Source organism: Gallinula chloropus (genome assembly GCF_964237585.1).
Source record: "Gallinula chloropus genome assembly, chromosome: 2".
Lineage (NCBI taxonomy): Eukaryota > Metazoa > Chordata > Aves > Gruiformes > Rallidae > Gallinula > Gallinula chloropus.
In genome coordinates, this window is record NC_140086.1 from 145,619,033 (window position 1) to 145,640,862 (window position 21,830).

Genomic DNA, 21,830 nt, shown 5'->3' on the forward strand with positions numbered 1-21,830 from the left:
TTGAGCTGTGGAGTATTTTCATTGTTGAATGTTTAATTCTTTGTTGAAGGCTTAGTCCTTAAAAACTTATTTTATGGGCCATGTGTGAATGAAAACCTTTGTGCTGTCCAGTAACAACAAAAGCAAATCATGTGGCCAAATGCTGTATCCAGGATAAGCTGTTCACTTGGTCATTCAAATATTTTCTTCTATTAATTCACATAAAGATGTCACTGGTGGTTTAAACATTAAAGAAGCTTGACATAGAAACTTGGTGTCATACACCAGAGGTACACAAAGCAAGAAAATGGCCCTTTCTGGCCAGGGAACTTCCTCTTGGCTATCCCATGGGTCACAAAATAGTCATATCTTGAGGTTATTAGAAACCCTTTGGTGTGAACAATGTATACCAAACCCCATTAATTTTTGCCTGAAAGTTGAAATCAGTAACTCATTTGTACTGTGGTGTTCCAGTCCTTTGGTATTTTAAATATTCTGTCCCATCTGCGTAGACGTTCCAGAAACCCAGATAATCTTAACAGGAAAACTGTGTCATATAACAAGGAGAGAAATCTCCAGGGTTTTCCCAGTCATACAAGAAAAAAATTCTTTTTGGATTTCAAAACTGGCAGTCAGTTTGAAATCTAGTATTTAAGGAAGGCAGCATCTAAGTAGGTAGACTTTCCTCACCAGCGTGCTGCAGCAGATTGTGGATAGCTCCACAAAACCCTGAGGCTCCAGAGAAGACTAGTTCCCAAGTCTAAATACATCTGGCCAATTGTGCATCAGGAAAACAAATGTTCCTGTGCATCCTTTTCAGGGAACCAGCTGAAGCCCTGAAGCGTGAGATTTGATTAGAATCATTGGCCTTGTGCCTCACTGAACTGTCAGGAGCATGTGGAGGGCAGCTCTATGGGGGTCCATGCAGGGTGGGTGCAGTCAGAACTGTAGGCTCCAAGAAGCTAGAGTACAGCATCACTCAATCTACCTGATCTCCTGTGATGTGAAAGTTCTCGCATTCCTTAAAGAAAGAATCATAGAATGCTGCTTTGAAAGGTTTTGTTTAATAAAGATTAATACATCTCACAGATGTACTGAACATTCTGGGTTTTTTTAGATTGCTGTTTGTTGGTTTATTCTCAGTAGGTACCTAGTAGATGTTCTTCATCTGATTCAGAATTTTCATTTTGTTATGTAGATGCCTAAAAATGCCTTTTGTTTGTCTTTAATCCTTGTGGTGGTTTTACTGTGAAAGCCACTGGACTTTGTTTCCTTTAGTTTTCCATTTATATCACCTCTATTGTTTAGTTTATGGTATAGATTCACTGGTTTTTATCCCACTTTTTCTCCATGCATCTTCATTTTATATTAAAATGATGGATTTTTATATCTCCTAGACAGTTCCTATACATGGTCTTCTGGATACTAAGATTTTATCTTTCTGGAGTTCTAAAGGACCACTGGGTTAGATTTTGGATATGCCCTGTTTCGGTTAAAGATTTGCACGTGCCTAAATGTTTGGGAAACTGTTTTTCCAGTGATTATTGTCTGTTTCATCATTAAAATATGCATTAAGACAATCTCTAAAGACAAGATGTGGTAATGGAGGACGTAGAAAAGACTGAGGCACTCTGTCTTGTTTGCCATGGTCTATACTTGTAAGACTGGTTCTCAGGATCCCAGGCCCCTAAGACCTGTAAAAAGTCTGGAGAAAGGAAAACTTAGGCTTGGTAGAAGATCATATTAAACTAAATGCACGTGGACATGTCTATGGGATCTGATGAGGGATGCACCCAGGAGTGCAGAGGCAGCTTGACAATGCCATTGCAATTCCAGTCTTCAAAAGGTCTTGGAGATCAGAGGAGGTTCCTGAGAAAGTTATTGTCACTCCTACCTTCAGGAAGGGCAAGAAGAAGGATTCAGTGGACTACAGACTGGTCAGCTGTGCTTGGAATCCTGGGGAAGGTGATAAAGCAAATAATCCCAGAGATCATTTACAAACATATGAAGGACAAGAAGGTGATTGGGAGTAGGCAGCATGGATATATGAAAAGGAAATCATGCTTTATTGTAATGTAATGTAACATAACACCTTTCAGCATTAAAATGCTGCTAAAAATTGTAAATTTTTGGCTCATTTCAACTTTGTTTCCTACTTACTTCCATCGTATTGGACAGAACCTGATTTTAATTCTGGATTTAATTTGAGCATTCATCACTGAGCAGAAGTTCTCAGGCATCCTTTTCTGTCAACAGCTCACTCAAAGTAGTGGTACCATCTCTGTGCTCTTTTCATTTAAAAGTCTGGGCTTGAGGTCAGTTGATAGTCTATGAGGAGTTCTGAATACTGGCATTGTTTCAAAAAGGTTCTGAAACATGTCTTGTGAAGTCATCAAACCAACCACTTGTGTCCTTATGGCCCTGTACAGCCTTTGTGGGGATGTCACCATACTTGCAGTGTGGTTGGAGGTGGTTATGCACCTGGGGTGTCGTGACATTGACGTTTGCCATTTGGACTGTCAGAATTTTGTTTTAATTATGTTCTTTCCACTTGCCTTTTGTCATTATGGAGTATGCAGGAATTGTGTGTATTATTTTTTGATCATTGTATGTATTTCAGCTGTGCTGGCTGAAATTATCCTGTCTGGGTATAGACCATGACACAAATGGTAACAAATAAATGAGACGATGTCAAAGATAACAGCAATTACAGAGGAGTTCAGTTATGACCCCACCGTTGTTGCATGGGAATTAACTACTTGTCTGCATCCTGGCAGCAATGGTGGCTTCTTATTGGTGCCTTAAACCATTAGGACATGTTGCCTTCAGATTAGTAAAAAGATGGAGTTGAGTGACTTGTGAGGGGCTGTCTTCACATCATCGGACAGAGAGGTAAGGAAGGAGAGGCCACTTCTTGCAGCAAATGGCATGGAACCAGGGATGCCAAAACATTTGCAGCGTGCTTAAGGGGAATGGAGTGTTAGATGCCGCTGCCACTTTACATCTGTTTCTCTAGGACGTTAAAAAAATACTGGGAAATAGTGCAAGGCATTTCATCCTGTTTAGATATGCAAGGTTAGCAGTGTGAGCAGGTTTTGGTCCAGAGATTAACTCAAGGAATGATCGCCTTTCAGGTTCTTCATCAAAAGACAGTGACAAAGAATATGCTCTGGTAGGGATGTGGACACTGAAGGCACAAATGAAGAAGGGTTATGGATGAGGTAGCTGGAGGCAGTGTGATAGCAAGAGTGTAAGCCCTTAGGGGTAGGGTCTGTGTTTTTATGTCTGACTACAGTGGTGAGCGTTTTGGGAGCACAGTCTCTCTGTTGCCTGCCGAATGTGAATTTGCTAGGGCTTGCCATTCCCCCATTACCATCAGACAGTGAAATGTGCATTCTTCTGTCACAGGACAGAATCGTAAAAAGATGTACAGCCTCCCAGTCTAGATCAGAACAGTGTGTGCTCAAATTGGGAGCTACTCTGAGACAAATTTTTCCTAATAATAGGGAGCTCATTTCTGCACTGTTTTTCTTCTCTGGAAAGGTGGCTTTACCTTCCATATTATTCCAGTATGACAGTTTTTGCAGTGGAAAGCTTGAATACTACTCATGGTGTAAGACTGCTACTTGCCAGTTTTTATTAGCTTTATTAAACTAAAGTCTGGTGGGGAAAAAAAGAGAAGAAAAAAGAAAGGGAAAAAAGTGCCTTTTTGAAACTATATTCACAATAATTTCTTTGGGTGTGATGTGCCTTGCTACTGTTAATGCGGTTATTTATTAAGCTCTTGATTTTCATAAGATTATCCAACTGTATGTAATAAAACAGCATTTTATCATATATTTTTATATTTTCTTAGAATATTTAACTCATTTTGCAACAAAGTAGTAGTAAAGGGGAGGGGGGAGGAGCAAGATATTTTTGTTAGAAAATATACAAGTTAAGAAAAAGCTGTAAAGCTCTATGCTTGACTGGTTACTGAAATGCTAGAAGAAATGTTGCTAAGTGTGGAATTACATCATCGTTCTTCCATACACTGAAAAAGCCTGAGGAAATATCATTTGTCATAAGACCTACACTCCATAATCTGAAATGCCACTTTACTGCTAAGAGCAAAAGGATAAAAAAACAAACAAACAAAAAGCCCACAAAAAAATCCAAAAGCCTAAAGAAAGTAGTGGTGAATGATTCAAATTAAATCAGCTTTTACTGAAGTAAATAAGAGGGAGGAGGAAAAAAAAATCCTTCAGCTTATTTTATAATTACAGTTCAAAGAGAAGAGAAAAACAGCAGTATATGGAGAAGATTGTGTGCATTAATGTTCATTTTTATATATTGTTCCTTATCTCTATGGAAAGTTATGTTTATTTATAAAATCTGACACTGGAATCATAACGATTTCATCAATGCCCTTCTTTGCCTGCAGATCAGAATCCCTTTCCTTGTCCAAGACTGCCAAAAGCGCAGGGGACTCCCATAACACGTAGAAAGGGAGAGAGGAGAGTAGCCTCGTTTCCCTCAATGACCAAGGATCACGCAATGATGTCAGTTTGCATCACTGCGATGGTGACATACCCATGGTGATGTCTGCTTACTCCTTGCTTTCTGAATGACGTGTTTTGCTGAGGGCTCGGAACAGCCACAGGCTCCATGAGCCGGAAGCTGGACCTCAGACAACTGCTTGAGGTAGCGAAAACAAAGCTCCTGCTTAGCTGAGCCAAAGCAGGATTGATGGACTTTGAGCTAAGACTCACATTGTCCTGCTTTCCATGCTGTGGATTTGGTCTTTCTGCAGGCACAGAGAGAGAAAGAGATGCAACTTTCTCGAGATTAGAGGGAAGAAGTCGCAAAAGCAAAGGTAGTGTTTGTCACAAAGGAACAGACAGGAGCTTTCTTGCTGCCTTATTTTAAGCAGGTATCTACATTTCTGTGATGGACAAATGCAGATGTTTTATGAATCAGAGCTGAACACATAGCTTTAGAATGAAATAAAACCAGATCAAGCCCTTTATGCTTTCTTAACCACTACTCAAAAAACCCTAAACCAATCAAATTCTATCTAGACAGAGGTTTAGTTAGTATTTCCACTGGGCAGTTAATGTGAATTGCCCCTCTGATGAACCATCTGTGGGGTTTTCAGGAAGATAAGGTCACATGTGTTGAAACCAGACAGCACAGAGTTGAAATTGGCCAGTGATGCTCACTGGAGCTTCATGTGCTTCAGAATAACGAAATGGCACTCTGAGAATGAAACTGAGTATTTTTTACTTTTTTTTTTAAAGAGAAAGCAGATGTTTTTACGAAGGCAAAATAACTGAGCTTCAGTGTCAATGACTGAGGTTGGAACAAGAGTAGAACATAGTATCTCTCTTGCCATCCGCGATATCAACACTTCAGAATATGCCTCTGGTAGGACCTCGCAGTTGCCTGTGACTCATAAATCCATAATGGTTCAGGACTTGCTAGTGGAGGGGCTGTTTTTCTCCACGTGTGGACCTCAGAGTTGATTGTGACTCATAAATCTATAACAGTTCAGGACATGCTAGCTTTGGGGCTCTTTTTCTACAGTCACTAGAGATATTTCTGTACTCACTAGAGAGATTTCCAAGTGATACACCCTTGTTTTGTAAGGAAATTGGTGGCAGGCTGGTAAGAAGTGTGCTGCAGCCTAATTCATATTATTTAAGTGTCTTTTAATTTAAAATGGTAAGGAATCTTTAGACTTCAGAGTTCACTTTCCAGCTCTTGTCTTGAAATAGTTAATTCCTTCCACTACAGCTCATGTTACAAAGCTGATTTGCAGGCATTTGATGTTGCTTTGAGCATGGAGAGACTTCTGGTTTTGTAAGAATTTCTGAGGTTTCCCTGTTTTGTTGTTTATTTTGTATGGCAGCGCAGCTAAGAGATGAGGATAAGTATCTTCTGCAGTGTTCAGCGTGAAATATATAATAATGAAACAGAGGTCTAGTGTCAGTAATGAGCATTAAGAGAAAAAAAAGACTGTGGAAGGTACAGCACTCCCCCTCCTCTGAAGTGCTTTACTGGTCTCCTAAAACAGGATATAGAAAAACTGTAATAGCCGGTCAAAACATATGGAGTCAGTTTAATAATGAAACACTCATTTGGGACTCAATCCTTGTCCTGCTGAAGCCACTGGAAACGAAGGATGCAGAGAACATCGGCTGAGGTGTTGAGCACCTTTGAGGGCTTGGCCTCTCCAGAGAACTGGAAAGATGTATTTGAGATGCACCTGCAGAGGAAGCCATAGTGGCACAAGATGAGGATGGCACCATTCAGAAGGGCTATCCTGGATGGAAGTTGCAGTGTCTCTGATCGTGTCTTCCCTTCGTTTTGACAGGTGTGTCTGCTCAGCTGACCAGCACGCGTCTCCGTCGGAACACGTCGGTGGGCACCCCGTTCTGGATGGCTCCAGAGGTTAGACTCACGTTTCAAAACATTTTGTCAGTGGTATTCAATCTGCTGGTTTCTGCATTTCTTCTCTTTCTTTGTATTTTTTCCCTGGCCACTGGAAGTTTCACAAAATGAAATTCACAGTGTCATTTTAAAAAGTTGTTTAAATGTTTTTTCTTACTTGTTTGCAAGGTTTAAGTTACATTTTAGATCATTTTTGAAATCACAAAGATAGAAGCAGAGAGCGAGATGTTGAGTTGGTTACTGAAGTGTTAAAAGAGCAGAGTACTACCATTGATCTTTTTGAGCTCTGAACGGATAGGTACCTCATCTCCCCATAGATGGAAGGAGCCCAGGGTAGTACTGTGATACATTATAGCTTTTAGTTTGGGATTTTTACAACTGCTAAGTTTGTAATACTATATATCTATAGCTGGCAGCGAGAAATGTAAGTGGTTATTAGGAATAAATAAAATATACTATGTGTCTGGAGATTTTTCCAGTGTAAAATTGAAGCATATAAAGATACATTTTAAGATAAGACAGGAAAATATTTCAATCTGTATAAGCCTGTGTATTTACACTGTTTGTGTATGCACAAACATGTGCATATACATGTTTATATGCACGTGCAACTACTCTGCTTGTACACATGTATTTTTATTAACGTACTCTGTTTATACACATTGGTTTAGCCATGTAACTAGCAGGATACACATTGGTTTAGACCTGTAGCTAATGGGATGAAAAATTCTAGATTCATCCAGCATTGTGGATGAGCTGAAATGTATATGAAATGAAACACATTTGCTGTAATCCAGTGGCGAACACATTGCTGATATATTAGCTTGATCTTTGAATTGGGTCATTTGGCTGAATAAGGACCCAGTAGGGGACAGTGAATTCAACTTCAGCTTCCCTGCTTGTTTCACTTCAGAGAGAGAGCAGTATATCTCCATTAGATAGTTTGCAGGAAAAACCCATAGGAAAGATACTTAGAGTTGCTGAGTTCCCTTCTACTTCCATCAGCCATGGGGTGCAGCTTACCACCTTCAGCTGAAAAAGCCAAGGATTTGCACCCTTTTGTCAGACCAGGGAACATCTGGTCAGAGAACCTTGTGTGCGTGGACACCTGCTTTCTCCAACATACACATTGCTTTTTTTCAGCAAGGGGGTGATTTAGCTTCCTAAATGTGTGCAAGTCTCTTTATTTCACCCAGAATCTCCATCCTGTAAGAGATTCCCCCAACTGTATGTTGTGTTATGTTATGTATTCTTAAATTGAGACCTATGGCTATCCCATGACCATCCCAGTCTTTTACTCCAACAGGTGATTGCCTGTGAGCAGCAGCTAGATAGCTCCTATGATGCCAGATGTGATGCATGGTCACTGGGTATTACTGCAATAGAGTTGGGAGATGGAGATCCTCCCCTTGCTGACTTGCACCCTATGAGGGCACTCTTCAAAATACCAAGGTAATATCTTGATGTTTTTATGTCTTGCCAGGTTAGACTGAACTTTTTCTTTAATCGGTACCTTCTTCAACCTTAGACCGTGTAAGTGTGTGGACTTTCTTCTATTAATTTTACCAGGAGGAGGTTGGAAATACTTTGTCCAGCTGTATTTTCTGCAGGCTCTGCTTCAACCGTGTGCACCCATTGAGAAGTTCAGACATGACTGTGTCTACATTTGAGAAGGCCTTCTCCTGAGTGGACTGCTGCCCAGTATACATCAGCGCAGGACTTAGCTGAGTCCCAAATGTTTTGTTAGAGAGTGACTTATGATAGAAATACAGAGTCTGAATATGCCATTGTGGTGAACACGCTCCATACCTGCCCTCAAGAGTTATCTCATGTCCTTTGAAGCAAAGTATTGTTCCGCCACTCACATACATTTAGGCTGCCACCTTTCATTAGCTTGTGCTGGTCCTGGCAGTTCCAGTGCTCCTCTCCTCGGGCAGTGCAAATAGCAGCTTCTTTTGTGTTTTCTTTGAAGCTGGAGATGAAAGTACCAAAAGTGCCACTTACAATGTTTCAAAGAACATCGTCTGTAGGGGATGATCACACAGTAGTTTGTGGATTTCACTCTCACAGTTGGAGGAGTGCCACAACAGTTGAGACCACAGAGTATACATGAGTGCTTCAAGTCCTTTTCAGACAAGTCTGAATTAGTTTAAATTACCTGCAGGTTTAAGAAATCTTGGCTGAGTTAGCACCAAAGCAGAGCGTGAATGCTCCTCTCACCTTTACTTGCTGTGGGAAAAACAGTTACAAACTGCTGTGGTCAGTGATTCCAGCTGGACCTTCAAAAAAACATTTGGTTTATACCCTTGCAAATATCTGCCACCATTCTGCCCTGGAGCAAAATCAAGATCATACCCTTTCATTCCATTAAGTAAAACATGAAAGTGATAGAGTAAACATTAAGCAGCATTTAAAGAAAAGCAGTTATGACACTGGATTGAAGAGACAGGAAAGTCAAGCTGTCTGTAGGTCATTCCTTTTGTCTTCATGACTATATGCAGTAAAAATGGCAGCTCTGTTTGAGTGGAAGATTACTGTTAAAATACTTTGAACCATTTAACACCTGGAATAAAGAGCTCTAACTCAACAGAGAAGAAAATAGCAGTATTTATTTACAATAGATCTGCATTGAGTCTTCCACTTCTGATTATCCTCTGATGAATGAGAAATAGTTAATAAAGAGTTAGTTCCTTCTGACACTTTGTTCAGCAAGTTGATTAATTCAGTCCTGCTGGGAACACTTAAAATAGAATTCCTTAAACTCTTAAGAAAGTATATTGTTTTGGGCTTGAAAAGAGAAACTTGCCATTACAAGTGAATAGTGATTCATGGCTTGTTGGTTTTGTTTCCGTTTATTGATTTGATTGGAAAAAGTATAGTGATTCTTAGCTATGCTTGGTAGATCATTTCCATGCTATTTCTCCTTGTTAGTTATGTAAAGTCAGAGAACCAGGGAGGCATTGTATCATCTACCCGTGCTCCTTTTACCAGTGGAAATCAATATCTTTTTTCAGTGGCCTTCTAAAACTCATTACTCAGTCTGCCTGCACATTGGTTTTGTCAACTGAGTAGCTTATTAACTTATCGTCCCACTGACCTTTGCAGGAATCCTCCTCCAACCCTACAGCAGCCTGAACTGTGGTCACCTGAATTCAATGACTTCATTAACAAGTGAGTAACAACTGAGACCACTGTAACTGAATATGGAGCATGTGCAAATGTTGTGTAAAATACCTTTGTATTGTCTGTGGAAAGCTGTTGCTACCAATACTTTTCCATAAAAAAAAAAAAATTGTAAATTCAGTTTAACTTACAAGTGTGGCTCCAAATTTAAAACATGACATAACATTTTAACACACTTGATGTTTCTGTTTTTCTTAATTTAAAGAATATTTAATTATAAAATGCAGTAATTTAACTTCTTGGACTCACCAATTCTGTGAAAGCTTACAAAATTTCAGTATGGAACTATTATGATTTAGATGGTTGCATTTGTTTTGGAGATAGGAATAAAACTTCAAAACTACAGTGATCACTTGATGATCATGTGCTTTTTCTGCCAGCACAGGTGCTTGACTAAAGATTATGAGAAGCGTCCAACAGTATCTAGTCTTCTGCAGCATGATTTTATTAAGCAGATTGAAGGAAAAGAAAACGTGCTACAAAGGCAACTCATGGAATTTATTGATGTTCATCAGCAAATGGGAGTCACTGAAAAGGCCAGGTATAAGCAGCTAAGTATTAAACCAGTTGGGACAATTTGGATACTTTCACTGTTTCAGAATGGTTAGCACTCAGGGAAACATTCACCTCTCATAACTTTAGCTGGCCATAATATAGGGAACTTAATCTTTGGGGTCCTCTATAGAGCCAGTAGAAAGATTCACACGCAGGATGAAGCCTTTAGAAGTGCCTGCCCTTTCTCCTGTGACTCAAGATACAGATTAGGAACCCAGCTTTCAGAAAGTGGAGGTTAAGGTCTTATCTTTGCATGGTCAGCTGATGTTTAGTTTGAGCAGGTATGCTAAAAGTAACTAGCCAGGTTTCTGCAAGAATTGGGTGATACCAACTGCAGTGACAGTGGTACCAGACCATGTTTTGAAAACTTCAAATATCTCTTCTTGAATAGGTACTTTATTTCTTCCACTAGTATTTAGTAATATAAAGTCTGAATGAATCACCTGGCACCTGGTTGCTTTCCTGTAAAACTACTGAAAACAGCTTGGCTCAATTTTAGAATTTTAAAAAACCCGCCAGCACACTGCAGTAATGTATCAAACATGGTAGGAGATGAGTATTGATGTACTACTGGTGTGACTTCTCCTGTGCTTCAAGGTACAGGATGAAAATTTTACTTTTTTTTTTAATAGAACATAAAATTCAAGACATTTTGGCATTAGCATCTGTATGGGAAAAGCCTGCTAAATTCTGCCACATTTTCTTTCATACATATTTATAATAATGTGCACCACAGTGTTCAGTTCTGATCTTGGGGCATTTTCAAGTTTCAAGTGATTTTCAAGTTTTCTTGGACTTTGTGTAAGTGGTTTTGGGACAAGTAATAGTTTAACTTTTCTGACTTTTCAGAAAAAAACCTATGCAGTTGGCCTAAATTTAAGCCTCAAACTGGATTTGTATCTTTCAATGGTGTATATTTAGCATTAGCTTAATCCAGAAAGATTCTGAAATGGAAATAAGCTTATTAGATGTCAGTGCTGAGCACTAAAACAACATTGTACTCCAGACATTAAAAAGTATTTATTTACAAAACACATGGAAATTATATGCGGTAAAATGAGTCCAAAACACTAAATTATATTAATTTAAATCCTGATAGACGTTGTGACACTGGTAATTTCAAAGCCTTAGTAATTTTTTTAATCAAGCTTCTGAGTCAGTTAAGTATCATGAGCTTTTATTATCTATTTTATGGAACTCATGTTTGTTTTCTACCAAGCTCTGTCCTTTTTTTCCCCAAAGTCCTTTTATTTTTTAATGTAAAGGCTGCATAAAGCAAATTATATGTTCTTTTTGTATACAGTACAAACATGAAGAAAGTGGCCCAAATTGCACATGCATAGAGCAGTCAAATGGCACAGGAACAGGAACAAGATGATCTATTGGCACCTTCTACATCTTGTTTAAACTGTTTCTTTAAGTGATATCTCTTCATATGAACCAGAGTTTAAAGGAATGTATTACTATGTGATGAAGTTACCTATGTTTTTAATAGTTAATCAAGTGCAATTTCTATGTAAGTGTTCTCAAAGGAAGATGGAATTTTCTCTCAGAAAAAAAAAATAATAATTTAATATCTGAATCTGTGCAAAAAATTTATTTAATGAAGGATGTCATTTAAATGGCATGGATGTCATTTAAGTACATGGTTAATTACATGAGCTTGGTGTGCAGGGTCCATATTTCAGTTTTGTAGTTTAAAATACTAACAGGAAGGCTGATACTATTTTAAATCTCATTTGCATTGATTTAACCAAATCTTTTCATACCTGCGATCAATGAAGGTAACAAGAGAAAATCTTATTTTACAGTCACTGTGCTTATGATCACTTCAGTTTTAACACATTTATTGGCTACATTTGCTGGAAGATGGTCTTTCATAGCAGCAAATGCATAAAAAGTTTAGCCTTCTACTGGAAACAGTACAAAACCCCATCTTAATATCTATTGCTGTCTCTGTACAAGCAAGAAAAGCAGACACTAATTTCCAGTAGGTGAAATTGCAGTGAAGTATGTACATCATTTCACTTTGGAAGGAATTAGAATTCCAGGACTGTAAAGGGTGTTACTGCAGAATGGCATTTGTGTTTTCTTCTGTTGAATGATACAAAGATTCTACAAAGACCTTTGAATTCAGTAGTCATACTTCCTTAAAAGTCTTTAAATACTAATCAGATGTATCTTCTGACCTTAAATCTGCACAGAGCAAATGGTGTCAACAGAAGTCTGTACAGAAGTACCATGTAAATCAGATTCAGAGTCAAGACATAGGCTATGTAGTGACAAGTCTCATTTTAAAGTCCCCTGGCTTTTGTTTTCTTGTTTGTCCTGTTCCAGGACTGTTAGTACGCTGGTATGTTAGGGTACTACAGTAGAATTCATGAGCTTCCAGCAGTTGCTGGCAACTTTCCTTGTAAAGCTCCCTCTTGACCACTAGCTCATGCTCTCAGTCTGTAACTCAAAGGCATAGTTCTGCTTCTTGGCACTGGGAGGCAGGAGGTTTAAGGGATTAAAGAAACCTTCCCTCCACCGAGGGAAGAAATCATCATACCTGTGTCATGTTGTATAAATGGACATGCCATACACACTCAGGAAGCTTGGTGATGTTGCCTGAAAGCTGGAGGTAAGGAATCCAGTTATTTTCTCAGTATGTTTTCTCACTTCAAATTACATTTTATGAATGAAAATTTTGTATTTCAAAAGAAAAAAGTAAAATGCAGGGAAATTAATAGCTGAGGTCCAGCCATTGGGTATTCCTGTGTGCATTGTTCTTGTTTTCACTCAATCACTCAAATCACCCTCTTTGAGGCGTAATTTGGCTCTAATTGTCTTCTTCAGAGGTCATCTGTTATGGTTGTGACCCTTTCTTCTTGTTTGCCAAGTGTGCAATTGGTATAGTTCAAAAAGGAGACTGTGTCAGGTTATGTCTCTGAGGTTTTTGCAGAAGGCAGATCCTCAGGTCTGATCTGTATGCAACATGCCTGTTTGGGAGGGATGGGTGTGTGATCTGTAGATGTAGAGTGGAGCCACCTTACAGTCACCTTGAGCACCATTGTTCCTGAGGTAGTTTCTAACAGCGATGAATCAGTGAATCACTAGAACATTGCACTGGGCCCTCTGAACCTTCCCATTAGGGTTACTATTCTAGTGAAAAGTGACCACCTACCTTTCCAATTACTATTCTAGTGAAAAGTGACCACCTACCTTTCCAAACACCTAGCAAGAGGAACCAGAACCACTAACCTCCTAAGTAACCAGAAAAATCTTCTCAACTGATAGAACTTTTGGAATAGTGATATCCCATGGATCTGCTCCAGACTTACTGAATGTGGTTGGAAGGTTGTGCTGTTTTTTCAGTAGCCTCTGAACAATCTTGTAGCACTAACATGTCCTGTGCTACTTGGGGACCAAAAAGCACAAATACTGGCAGTGAGTTTCATTACAAATTCCACTTTTTGACTTTGAGCATATGCATTATTTTTTTCTCTAAAGTCATCACTTCTTTATGCTGAAAAACCCTCTGTATGCAACTTTCCTAGCTCAGATCTCAGGTTGAAGAAATTAAGATGGGAAGAAAATGTGTCTTGATAGATGGACATTTTCCCATAGCATCTTGACAGAAATGTCTCTAAAATCTGCTTTGTGGAAGTATGAAGTAAATTGTGGAAAATAAGTTCATGTTAAGGAGGAGGTGAAGCAGGCAAAGTTGCATACTAAATGTATTTCATTTGTGGCTTTGTTGCTTAGCATTTGGGTTCTCACTGAACTGTGAATGCCTGGTGAGCAGTCACTCTGAGAACAAGGGTCTTCTTCAGGAGTAGCCTTTCTCATGGCCGCAGTAAGAAAAACCTGTTTCACGGTACAACTTAATTTGGGGTATTTGCCTCTTTTCAGAGTGATTCATGACTTAGAACCATCTAGATACTTGTTTTCCTTCAGTCTTTTCAAATTGATGAACTGACAGTTAATAGGAAAAAAAATGGTTTACATCCTAATAGTATGATCTTGAGGTTTTATACAAATAAACTTCATCTTGTATCTGGTCCTCAGGACAACCTAGCTCTTTAAATGTAGTATTTCAATTATTTTCTTAGTAGTGACACATTGAAAAGCATGATAATGGAATTTATTGCACTGTCTTTAATGAAAATATGACAAATTCTCTAATGAAAAACCAACCTCTTTTGAGCCTGATAAGTCACCTTTGAACACTGTTCAAGCTTCCCCTCATTTTTAGCCAATCCCTCAATCGCATACTTACATTCTTGTAAGTCCCATTATAGCTGTTAAAATTTGTAATTAATGATGAAAATAATTATTAGAAATGAGTGCTGCAGCATATACCCCCCAAAACTGTTCTAAAAATACACTTCTTGCTAGGCCAAATGAGGGAAAAAACCTGCATTGTAAAGAGCTTTACTTTGCAACAGAAATAGCTGTCTTTGAAATGGCCTTCAGAGCTGTCGCATCCACACCTGACAATCAGGCTTGTAAGACTTTTATCTTGAGTTGTTTGGCTGTCTTAATCTTGACTGCTTTTACAATAATCTCTGCAGAAACATGCAATGATTAGTACGATGTGTATTTCCTGGGAATTATGACTCATTCCAGAATGAGCTGCATATGCAGGGGATATTCACTGCACCTAGATTTCAGCAACTGACTCTGGTCCCCAGGTTAAGACACTTGTCTTTATACATCCTCTAAATAAATATGGGAAAGAGACCCGTTCCCCTGCAGAGTGATTCAGAGCAAGGGTTTGAGGCAAGCCGAATTTGTCTTTCTGAATTGGCCATGTCAGGAAAGCACTGCAACCCAGTGACAGGGTGCTACACAGTTCCTCTACTTAACTGCTTGAAAAGCTCAGGGGTGTAAGTTCATAGAAGTTTGTGTACAACATGCATAAAGGTGGTTATCAATTTATTCACTCCTGTCAAAAGCAGGGAGTACCATGGAGTTTCCTTCCATGACTTTCCCTGGTTGTGCAGATTTGCGTCACTTATTTTCTGGATTTTTCTCTCTGACTCATCCTTGCCAGCTGAAAGCAGCTGATAGCAATTCTTCAAGCTCAGCTCTGCAAGACAGGCTGTAGTGGAGAGTAAATCACGAGACTAGCTTGGCAAAGGGAGGAGGAGGAGCAGAGTGAAATATCTCACACAGAATTCAGAGCTGCCATGATCAAGGTCTCCAGATTAAATCTGTAGCAGAGTAGAGGTTTAAACCTGAGACTTTGGAGACCCAGACTAATCCTTGAGCACTTCAAGCCATTTCTTCCTATCTTGTCACTCAGTGTGAGCTTTGTTGTACCAACAAGGAGTGTGTATCCCTGCACTGAGGACACTCCAATGTAGGATGGCTATGCTGCAATCTGCAGCATAGTAGAAGCAGTAAAGAGCTTCTGTCAACATGGGCCCTAGAATAAGCAGATCTGCAGTCCCACACACCTGTAGCAAATACACATCTCCATAGCAGAATAAGAACAAAGTTCTGGTCTCCTTCCATATCATACAATGGGCAACAACAGTGCCTGAACAGACAATAGTTTACCTCCATAAGCGAAACAGGAGAAAGATATCCCTCAGCATTCAGGACTCCCATGGAGTAATACCCTGCAACTGTCAGTCCACTTGCTCAGCAACTCATAACTCCTGAAGGCACGATACCTCACCAGGCATCACTTAGTTCTGGAGCTCCGCCTTCATCTTCTCAGTATGGTTCTCATCATAGAGTGTGGCCCTGAAAGCAACGGAGAACGAATCATCCTTTTAGAGATCCCTTATTTGCTCAGTTAAGAACATGTATTTTTCCTTGAAATTTGGCAGAGGTTTCAGCCAGTTCATGAGCCTGTTATCAAGTAATCTGCAAGACCCTGCAAGGCATGCAGTTTTTTGCAGGGTAATGTAAACCAGTGCAGAATATGGCAAACAGCTTTTGCAGACCAGCACATGACCAAACTGCCTGGACATGGGCCACTTCTTAATCAAAAGCCCTGGAGCTCTGCTGGGCAGCACTCTGCCCTCAGCACCATTGCGTAAGCTTGAGCACAGCTCCCTGAGACTGCATCCAGTGCTCTGCAATTGTTTCAACGTAGAGAAAGCACAGGTTTGTCTGCAAAACACACTGAGGCTGAAGTCTATCAATGCACTTTTCTAAATTCAGGTACAGATTTTGCTTAGATACAAGACTATAGTTTTATTTGAGTGTATTTCACCAGATACATCTATTGAGGACAAAATTTTTAAGTGTGAATTAATATTGCTCCGTGCGGCCTCCAGAGGAAAAGAATCACCAGCAATGACAGACCCTGTCCAGGTTTCTGCATTGCTTCTTTTCCATTTGTCACTTTCAATGCTGTTTGTAACTGCTGGGAGGATTACAGCTGTTCCCACCTTCACCTTACACAAAACATGATTATTTTTAGTTTCTTCTTTACACCCAGACTAAGGCCAACCCTTTTCCTGTCACTTCTTAGTCTGTAGATTATTCTTCAACCAGTTTAGGCAGAGAGTTCAACAGGGCATCATGAGTCACACTTCCCTTTTCATGGTATTTTTGGAACTATCAGAAATCTTTTAAATACTTTCTGACAATTTGAAGAAGAAAACGCTGTGGTTGCCTTATTTTGATTTAACTGCATCTTGAAAGCTAAGCGGGGGGTGTGAAGGAGGATGCACAGAAACAATGCTGCCTTCACTCATTTTCTTGTCTATACTGGGCTGATGTTCCTGGCCTTTAGCTGCTTGAATTGCTTGTTGAACCTAGCTGTAAGATCTAATGCCTTCAACAAATAATTTCGGAACGAAAGAGAGAAAAATGGTTATTTCAGTTAACAATGTCTGTGTGCATGACGATAATGAAATTTCAGCATTGATGCCAACAGCGCTGATGTGGGGTTTTTAAGTGGTTGGAGCTTTAGCAAGTGAAGCAGTGGAACTGCCCTTGAGGGGTCTGTGCCCTTTGACAGCAAAGCAGAAAAATATTCCATTCTGCAAATCTGCCGCTTTTGGAGCTTCCCCAAATCTGGTTTAACAAGCACTAGTGTTCTCATAATGTCAGCTGAAGAGGATTACAGGAGAATCAATTTTATGTAATTAAACTTCCCTGGCATAAATAGAGATTGTTTCCTTAAAAAAAAAAAAAAAAGAGAAAAAAAGAAAAATGCTCCATGACTGGAGCATTCCCCTCCCTTCCTTCAAGGCAGTTGTTAACTTCTTACAGTAAATGAAACATGGTAATTGAAACAGATCTCTGGAAATACCACTGTCTTTCCCACTGATACGGAGTAACATCTTTTTAAAGTGTATTCGATGTGTAACAATTGCACCAGAAATGGAAAGGGTAACTTGACAAATGTCTTGGTTTGGCTTTTCCTTCAGCAATGGAAAAAATAGAACAGCAGAGCTTGACTTATTTCTGCAGTTCCCGCATCTTTTCCTCATGAGCATGTTGATGCTCTTTCTCGGAGTCATGCTGATGTGAGATGCATCCTCTGGACAGAGAATGACCTTCATGCAGGAACAAAGGAAAATATAGTTTCAACTGTCCAAATCTAAATTTTCAACTGAAACTATTAAAAATGAGTATAAATAGAAGTGTGGGTTATTGAGGGGACTGGTTGAGGGGGGAGGATTTTGCCTGCACCTCTGGCTTTGAGTGCAGTAATATCCTTCAGCTGGTAAATGTAAAAGAAGCAGCAGCAGACCATGCAAGGTGGAAGAGTTAATTTGAATCTCAATATTGCTACATCATTTTTAATACAGTCTGGGAGTACATACAACCAAAAATTGTCCCATGGTTTTATTGCAAGAATAGTACTATCAGGACTTCTCTCACAGTACAAATGGGTTCAAAAGGAAAAGGAAGAAGAGATTGAACCTAGGAGAGGTGTGAATGCTTTACATCAGCCCTTTTGATGCTGCTTGCTCGTGTTTCTGTATGTTTTCTGCTTCAACATTTCTAAACACATACCAAATTACAGTTCAGTTATGGATTTATTGCAGCAGAAGCTGCCTTTGTTCCCTCCACGCAGACATGCTTTCCTCCTCCAGCATAGCTTTTTTGTCTATTTGCACTGCTCATGTGGAAACAGGTCCACATGTTGCATGTTCTGTCTTGTGTGGCAGTAGTATGGCTCTGGCACTGCACTCAGTAGTATTGCTATTGCTTTTTGTCTCCCTGTAATTCAGCCTCACCATCATTCTTATAACTGTATCTACAAAGGTCTTGTAGTAAATCCTGACAGAAAACATCTGAAAGTGGGTTGGTTTCTTGTGTAGCTCCAGTGCCCTAGAACAGTTTGAGAGCAGTCTACAAAATATCTGGGTGTAAAACTGGTGAGACTTGGTCCTTCTCTTCCTTCAGGGCACTGTAGATCCTGTTGATCCAAACTGTTCATTGAGCTTCCTGGTCAATTCACCACCACAATGGGTATTGGGCTGCAATATTGCCACAGAAACTATGAAATTATGCTAGATCTTGCAATGAAGTCTTACATGTTTGTGCCCTGATATTTAGGTTGCAGAATTAGTCAGCTGTGGTGGGTGTGAAACTCTAGCCTTTGCGCAATGGGAAATGGAAAGACTCCAGTGGTAGTTGGCACCTATCTAAGGGAGGAAGAAACTCCTCCATTACTGGTCCCTGGGTGAGGACAGGCCATTCTGTCGCACTCAGGGAACGCTCACTAGAGACAAGAGAAATTGAAAGAAGTGCTAGATTAAGTGCACTCATGATTGCACTTCTGTCATTCAGATCGTGATTGCACTCACAGTTTGCGAGGGCATCGTTTGTCCGTTTCTTCCAGCCCCTTTTCAGTCCTGGCAATCAGTAACTAATGCCGAGTGGGTGCCTGTTTGACTTTCTGTGCCTGCATCCCACATCAGTGCACAGCCTGCGTGACCTGAAGTAGCACACATGAAGTAGGTGATGATCCTGGAATGGGTACAGCCCATTAAAGTCTGCATTAAATCTTACTGTGGGAGTTCAGGAGTCTCTTAGCCCCATCAGTGTGATATTCATTCATTCTAACTTTCGACCTTCATGCACTTGTCCTCTTTTTCCTGTCCTCTGTTCACTGTGTATGAAAGTTCTTGCCTGGATAGGAAACACCTGTCTGCTTTTACTCATGACTTAGATCAAAAACTTAAAGGATTTCATCAAGACAACACAGTTTTCCTTCTGTCTTAGTTTACCAAGGTGTATGTTGCATGTATTTGAGAGGTGCTTACCTACTTACAGCGTCAAGGGGAGTGAGATCATGTCAGGAGATCAGATTTGCTTGGTAATCTTTCTGTGCTTGTGCTGTATTACACACCTGAGCCTGATTTAGTCTGTGAACTCTGCTGTTACTTACCCAGTTTCCCTTCCCCTATTTTTCCCCCATCTAATAAAGCAAGTATAGCTACTGTGAATTTTAAACCCTGAATTTTCTGTGGCTTTTTCTTTGTTCAGCAATGCCTTTACTCTTAGATAGAGAATGATCCAAGTCTCTGAGAATTCTCTTTTGATTAAAAGAGAAAACAAAATTCACTTTAAGACAAGCTTAATTGAAGTTTAACCATGGTAAGAAAAATATTTGAAACTTTGTTTCCTTATTTTGTACATTTTCCTGTAGAGTCCAAGAACATTCTTCTTGGTCGGGGTGTATTTCACTTACCTCAGTGGTTCTGTAGCACTTTGTTCTATACTGTTGTCTCCTCAATCAGGCTTTAGAACATTGTCATTACTAAATAGAAATGTTTCCATCCCGAATGCTTTGTTTGTGTCATCTGCTATTTCATCATACACAAATAAATAGGTTTTGTCCTATCTGTAATTTTTATCTGTGTCATTTTTCTTTTTGCAGGTGTATGCCAGTTGGACTGGTTCATGCTTAGTAAATACATTCTTTTTTTCCCTGTACTGCATAGCTCCAGTCTTGCAGCTGATGTAGGGGTGTGATCAAGCAAGGGTCTGTGCAGTGTAAAAGTTCTTCATGATATCAGTTGTGGGATCAAACTATAGATTTGGAATTGTCAAGTAGAGGTGTGCTGCGCTAAGAAGTTATATCCTGTCCTGTGACTCAAACATTCCTGTGTTTGCATTGAGAACAATAGAAACCTGAATATTTTGGCTGAATTGCCTTCAAGATGATTACAGATGCAAGATCTGCTCTGTGTTTCCTTACATGAGGAAACTGCATGTCTTTCTTTTCTAGATTTGAACGTATTCATACAAAGAAGGGGAACTACAGTAAGTCACTGGTTTCAAACCAGGAAGAGGTAGATGATTTAGCAACCTTGGAGGTACTGGATGAGGTAAGAATCCTTTTTCATGTTTTCATGAAGAGGGATAATCAGATATTAAAATACAATGGTGTGATATTGATTCTCAAATTCAGCTACATTGTCACATTTCAATTGTGTAAGTGTACAATGGCTTTTTACTGGTTTATGCCAAATATTTTAGATGAGATTTGCTGTGTCAGGAATGGTTCCAACTCAAAACAACTTCTGCACTTACAGCCTTACTGAGCAGTTTTGTAACACTGGGATTTATATTGCTGGATGTTATTACAGCTAAATTTTACAGAATTGTAGGGGTTGGAAGGAACCTCGAGAGATCATTGAGTCCAACCCCAATTTCTAGTTTGCAGTGATTTGTTAACCTGAAATTGGTCCAGATCCAACGCAAGCACCTTCTCCCCTGTTGTTTGGACATCTAGACTTGTCTGAAAGTAACTTACCATAGTCTCTTAGGCTGGGTTCTCATTTGGGTGTGGAGATGCATTGAGATCATTTTCTGTCAGCTGAGGCTCTGACCTGTTATGAAAAACATTTGACAAAATTGCTGATATAAATCTCACAGGTTTGTCAGAGTTTGAAAATGAGTCCACTGTGAGCTGGGGAAGTTGCGTAATGGAGTGGGGAAGTTTGTTGCATTTATTGTTTAAGCTTCAAAAACAGAAGGAAGAGTCAGGCTACAGCACATTATCTGCAGGTCTTAGAGGCCATCAATGGTTGTAAACAAACTGTCATTCTTCCTCTGCCAGGCTGTGCTTAGGCTGGAATTCACATTCTCTTTATCTGTAAAACTTCCCTGTATATTGCATCTTCATCAGTCCAGAATACTAAATATGCCTTTTTGAGCTGGTAAACTACATAATTCTAACAGCCCACAGAACATCTTCCATCATCCAAGAGCTTGGTTATGGTATCTTAATGTTTAGTTAGCACTAATTGAGCTAATCCTAATTTCATCTACTGCCCAAAACTCAAATTTCAGCATGTATTTTTGTTACTGGGAATAGCCATAAGCTAGCACGACAGTTTTTAATCTTTTGCCATGAAGCATATAAACAATCTGAGGTGAGGAGAAGACACACAGAAAAACAGATGAGCAGAAGTGTATCCCATCTCCTCAAAGGTGGAGCATTCTCAGAAAAGTCCTCAGGAAGCCTCCAGCTGAAGGCGTCATTTGATTATGTGATATTTTACTAAATCCAGTTCAGTTTAAAACCTCTTTCATGGATGAATGGCAGCTTCTCAGAGCTGTGTCATTTCTTCCATTCAGATTTCTCTTCCAGTTTAGATAGACCCAATGGAAAGGCAAAACAGGAGACCTTCTATCGGTGCAATAAATAATTTCCAAAAGGGCAGAAGAATTTTGTTAATGTGAATCTGGTTATGGGCAAGGCAGCTTTCAAA

At 39.6% G+C, this 21,830-nt stretch overlaps 2 protein-coding genes across 2 annotated transcripts in view; both read left to right on the plus strand.

Moving 5' to 3' along the window:
- LOC311205486 (myosin-IIIa-like) overlaps nt 1-7,867 on the plus strand; it is a gene marked incomplete at both ends in the record, with an annotated part of 40,753 nt that extends 32,886 nt beyond the window's left edge. The window contains 2 exons of the mRNA XM_084279922.1: nt 6,335-6,411; nt 7,718-7,867. Of these exons, the coding sequence (XP_084136048.1) occupies nt 6,335-6,411; nt 7,718-7,867 (227 nt within the window). The remainder of the gene's footprint in view (nt 1-6,334; nt 6,412-7,717) is intronic.
- A 10,846-nt stretch (nt 7,868-18,713) lies between these two features.
- The window catches only part of LOC311189107 (myosin-IIIa-like), a gene marked incomplete at both ends in the record, with an annotated part of 60,195 nt that continues 57,078 nt past the window's right edge, over nt 18,714-21,830 (plus strand). The window contains 2 exons of the mRNA XM_084260687.1: nt 18,714-18,790; nt 20,342-20,441. Of these exons, the coding sequence (XP_084116813.1) occupies nt 18,714-18,790; nt 20,342-20,441 (177 nt within the window). The remainder of the gene's footprint in view (nt 18,791-20,341; nt 20,442-21,830) is intronic.